At 39.7% G+C, this 4800-nt stretch overlaps 1 protein-coding gene across 1 annotated transcript; it reads right to left on the reverse strand.

Annotated features, from left to right (window-relative positions):
- Positions 1-802: 802 nt before the first annotated feature.
- On the reverse strand, positions 803-4339 carry LOC137299050 (toll-like receptor 13). The gene has a single exon (XM_067831534.1). It carries the CDS (start codon positions 4303-4305, stop codon positions 2257-2259), a length of 2049 nt encoding a protein of 682 aa, XP_067687635.1. The 5' UTR covers positions 4306-4339; the 3' UTR covers positions 803-2256.
- Positions 4340-4800: the final 461 nt, after the last annotated feature.

The raw sequence follows: 4800 nt of genomic DNA on the forward strand, positions 1-4800 counted from the left end.
CTGTGTAACAGCTAAACAGACATTATATAAAATACCAAGCTACGAACTTGTTGCAGGAAATAGTTCTACATCATGTAATGTAAATATTACCAGCTATTTATGAAGGGTAGCCTTCTTAAAGCTCTCGCTCGTTACCTTGAATAATCTAGTTTGATTCCCAGTTACATATGACAGGTCCCTATCTCGGAGATATTGCCGAAATATGGCAAAAGGCGGCGTACAATCCATATCTTACCAGATTTAATATGAAGTATTTGAATCGTTGTGCTTGGCCAGAATATCAGACAATCGTGTGTGGATTCTGGATTAAATTCTGAGTGAGTGAGTGAGTGAGTGAGTGAGTGAGAGTGGGATTACGCCGCTTTTAGCAATATTCCACGTAAGAGGTCGTAAGAGGAGATCCAACTGATAGTGTGGTCAGGGTGGGTGATGAGCTGACAGCTCCTGGATGGGTGGTTGGCTGCAATAATACTATTTTGTGGAACAGGCAGGGCAGGACATATTTATCCTTGTCCCAAACACATGGTGTCATCACAACATACATACAATTCTTATTGCGTCCTTTGTATCAAATGATACTCTTTCTGAGGCCAATCCAGACTGGATGTTCTTGTTCTTTTCCAAGGACTTAATACATTCACACTATTGTGGTTTCAGCGATGTTTATTGATCAACAGGCATATATGCTCGGTATAAATCCTCTCACTATACAAACACAATCACAAACTAGACTGAAGATTAGGAACATTTACAAATTAAAGAAATCGCGGGACTGACTTCATTTAAATAATTGGAATAAATTGAAGAGATCAAGCAAAACCGTTTTGCAAAGGTAATACAACTATGTACAGAATCTATCATTTTTAATGTCAACCTGTAGAAAAATATTTACAAACAACCCAGTTTAGATTTGAAGTGAGCAGAGGAGCCGAAGAAATGTATATCTGCAATGTTATTAGGTCGAAAATCGCCAATTCTGACAACCGCCACTAACTCGGTGAACTTCAATGTACAAATATTTCATGGACAAGACTATTAGAAGGAGACACTTCATGTTTCAAGTTCATCCCGTTCAGTCTAAGATATATATGTCACCCAAAACTGGCTTCCAAAGTAGAGAACGCTTGTATGAGATAAAGTGAGATATACATAGAGGATATTACATGTATATGAGTTTCAATGCCATACGATGTTTACTACACGAGTACCTAAATGTTGATATTTCCCGAGCGAGAGCGAGGGCTATACCGATATTTAGCCACGAGTGGTGAACATGATATGATACTGGCACGAATGTAATATTCTGTTTATTACCGAAGGGGTCAAATTGAAGAAAATAGACTAAATCTATTTTCCTCTCACAGAACCCAGCGTCATAGAAGAAACGTGGCCATGATGTCATAAAACTGATGACGTCACAATGCTATGACCTCACTGAGATCACTTAATGGCAGTTTTGTGTTCAGATAAATTCATTCGTTTATTGAGACATGATGGAGAATGATTTTGGATGATAAATAAAATCTCACCCTCGTAACTGTGTGAGTACTTAAATACACAATACTTATACATATGTTTCCTTTCCAAAGTTTTCGATATTTACAGAAAAGCCTACAAGAAACCACCCTCAAACAACCTTTACAGAGTAATTCAAATCTGTGTGTTTGTACTTAAGGATTGACTGTGTTTTTTCTCTCGTTGCATTGAGGTGTGGAACTAAAAACCAATGTGCAAACTTTTGTAAGAATCCGCTACTACGCGAGCTACAGTAAACCGCGTTTATTACGTGTACACGTATAAGGTATTGATGGATTGAAGTCGACTATCAAACCAAGCCAGATCGTGAGCAACGATCTACACAAGTAGGGTACGGTGCCTTGTGTCAATCTCTGTGAGCATAGATCGTTTAAACCTTGTCCAAACATGCAAATGTCATATGCAAAATGCTTCATAGCGACGACAGTATCACTGTCTTCTTGGATGGTGTAATAATACCTTGAAGTTGTATGAAAGAATGAGTGATATAATAGCAATAGCAGTAGATTTTCAGCAGAGATGACTCTGGGGTATTTTTCATTTCTGAATATTTGGGAAACCTTTTGACTACTTTTCACGATGATTCTTGAATGTGGAGAATACCACAACGAATATAAGGAACAGTTACCATTCTATCCTGTCAGTAAATCCATTATATAATAGTACATTACCACACTTGAAACGTCACTATTGTCTGATTATGGAACTAGTCAACCTAAATTATACCGGGTTTAATTCGCCTGACTCGTCTGACCTTTGTAACACCAACAGGACTTGATTCCAAAATTCAGCTTCGTTCTGACCACTCCCGGGCCAGCTTAAAACGTTACTCTCTTGTAGAAGACGGGAGAGAAATTCTGACATATATCTGTCATCAATATCCTCCAAAAGGACCACAACAAATGCCTCGTGTGTGTCCTCCAAGCGTTTCTGTACCAAGGACAGCTCGAACTGACATCCGGTGTCTTTACAGAAACTGGTGGACACAACAATAAGAACCTTTCTGCATCCATTAAGGTTCTTCACAATGCTGTCCATGATGTGAATCTTAGGATCAAAGTCCCGTGGACGAAAGCAAGTCCGTAAACGACCTTTGTCTTCCAAATTGGGCAACGCTTGATGCCTAACCCAAACGAAGTCTTCATCTGAGTACAGAAGGTAGACGTCACTTGTTAGAAGAGGTATGGTTTCGGGTGAGGCCCTACGTCTTCGCCTCTTCCAAACCAGAAAGTAGCGGATATTCCACCTCCACTTGTAGCCCAACGCAAAACACACAAAAGACATCAGAACAGCTACAACGGCACAAACCAACAGAGAGACGTACTGGCTGTCATACAAGCAGACAAATTTTGTAACAGATGGAACATCTACCAGTCTCTTTCCTTTGGTGTCTGGGGGACTAGAACAAGTATAAAAGGATAAGCGACGACTGAACAAACTCCGGGCGCCGATCAACCAATCTTTAAACCACAGTAAGTCACAGTTACAATTAAAGGGATTGTTTTCAATGTTAGCATATTTGAGACGACTTCGTATTGAGACTGGTATGAACAAATAGCTGAGATTGTTGTCATTTAATGACATGTTCTGAAGTTTAATGTTCTTGATAAACGCGTTGTCGCTAATGGATTTAATGTGATTATGATCTAGAAAAATTTCCTCCAGCCCAGTCAGTTCCGATGTGACCTCCGGTACTCTTTGTAAGCTGCAGTTGCTACAGTCAAGGTATTTCAATGATTTAATCAAAGGTCGCACAAGGTTTTCGAGTTTGTCTGCAGTGATATTGTTGCCAGAGAGGTCAAGATAGTTGAGGTTGCTGCAGCCGACGAATGTCTCGTCATCGATATCAGTCTGGGCAGATGATAACTGTTTCATTACAAGCATTTGAAGACTGGGAAACTGACTGAAGGTCTCACTACCAATCATTTCAAAGGGATTGCCTGATATTTGCAAATGGGTCAGACACCTTCCCGTACATTTTGACAAACATCCGAAAGTATTCTTAGACAGATATGGAATCCGATTGTAACCAATCCGAAGGCTGTACAGGTTAGGAAAGGAAGACTTATTATTGTAACAGAAATCAGGCATTAATGTGATATTATTATGATGTATCCACAATGTAGCCAATGTCTCGGAAAATACGCGACTGAAAGAATCTGGGTATAGACTTATTCTGTTCTGACGTAGATTTAAGGTTGTCAGTTCCGGAAACTTAGCAAAGTGGCTAAAATTGAATTTAGATAAATTGTTTTCAGCAAGATGAATCCCTGTTATTCTGTTATGGAGACCATCTAGAAGATTGTCTTCAAGATCCGAGTCGCTGATGCCAAGGTCATTTAGGTAGATGTAACCTAAATTAGGCAACGAATGAAAAGCAACAGCCAGCGAGTTCAAAATGATGGGGTTATGACTTAGTTTTAAGCTTTGTAGCTTAATCAGTTTGCTGAAAGCATTTTCAGACACATTGGATATCTTATTGTGTTCAAGATTTAGATGAAGAAGGGCTAACGTTGTAAGGTTATCAAAGGTATTGTCTCTAATTCGTGGAAGGAAGTTATTTTGGAAGAGAAAAATTGTTATATTATATTCGCTTCTCACTTTGGGGACATATGTCAAACGGTCGCCATTTCCTCTACAAATAGCAGTACTATTACAGCACCAACACAGGGTTTCATAACACGGCTTCCCAAAAGGGAAAGGATATCCCATACAATGTATGTACAGAAAAGTCAAAGATCCCACCAGCAAGAGTGCACGCAGTGGCATCCTGATCGTTTTGCCTTTCCTCTTGCAGACAGTATTGCCACAAATGATGCTACTTTTCTCAGACACAACCCCGGAAATGATTCCTTTCTATATACACATGGAACTGTCTGTATATCCTGCTAGTTTACTTCCTGGACAAGAACGTATCCGCTTAGATGAAACACAGCGCACCAGTAGAAAAATACTGTAAACCCAGAGCGAAACGGTATTAAAATATATAAACTCGTGTTCCTTGGATAAAATGCATATCATGAATCAGCCATACACAAAGTTTCAGGATGATACTAATTATCCTTTAGATCTCACAGCTGTGTAGGGTGTCACACAGGTTACCTCCACTGTTACGTAGGTCTCACACTAGTTACCTCCACAGTTAGCTGTCACTCTGGTTACCGCCTCAGTTACGAAGGTGTCACTTTGGTTACCTCCACAGTTAGCTGTCACTCTGGTTACCTCCTCAGTTACGAAGGTGTCACTTTGATTACCTCCACAGTT

The sequence above is a fragment of the Haliotis asinina genome, chromosome 1 (genome assembly GCF_037392515.1).
Source record: "Haliotis asinina isolate JCU_RB_2024 chromosome 1, JCU_Hal_asi_v2, whole genome shotgun sequence".
NCBI lineage: Eukaryota > Metazoa > Mollusca > Gastropoda > Lepetellida > Haliotidae > Haliotis > Haliotis asinina.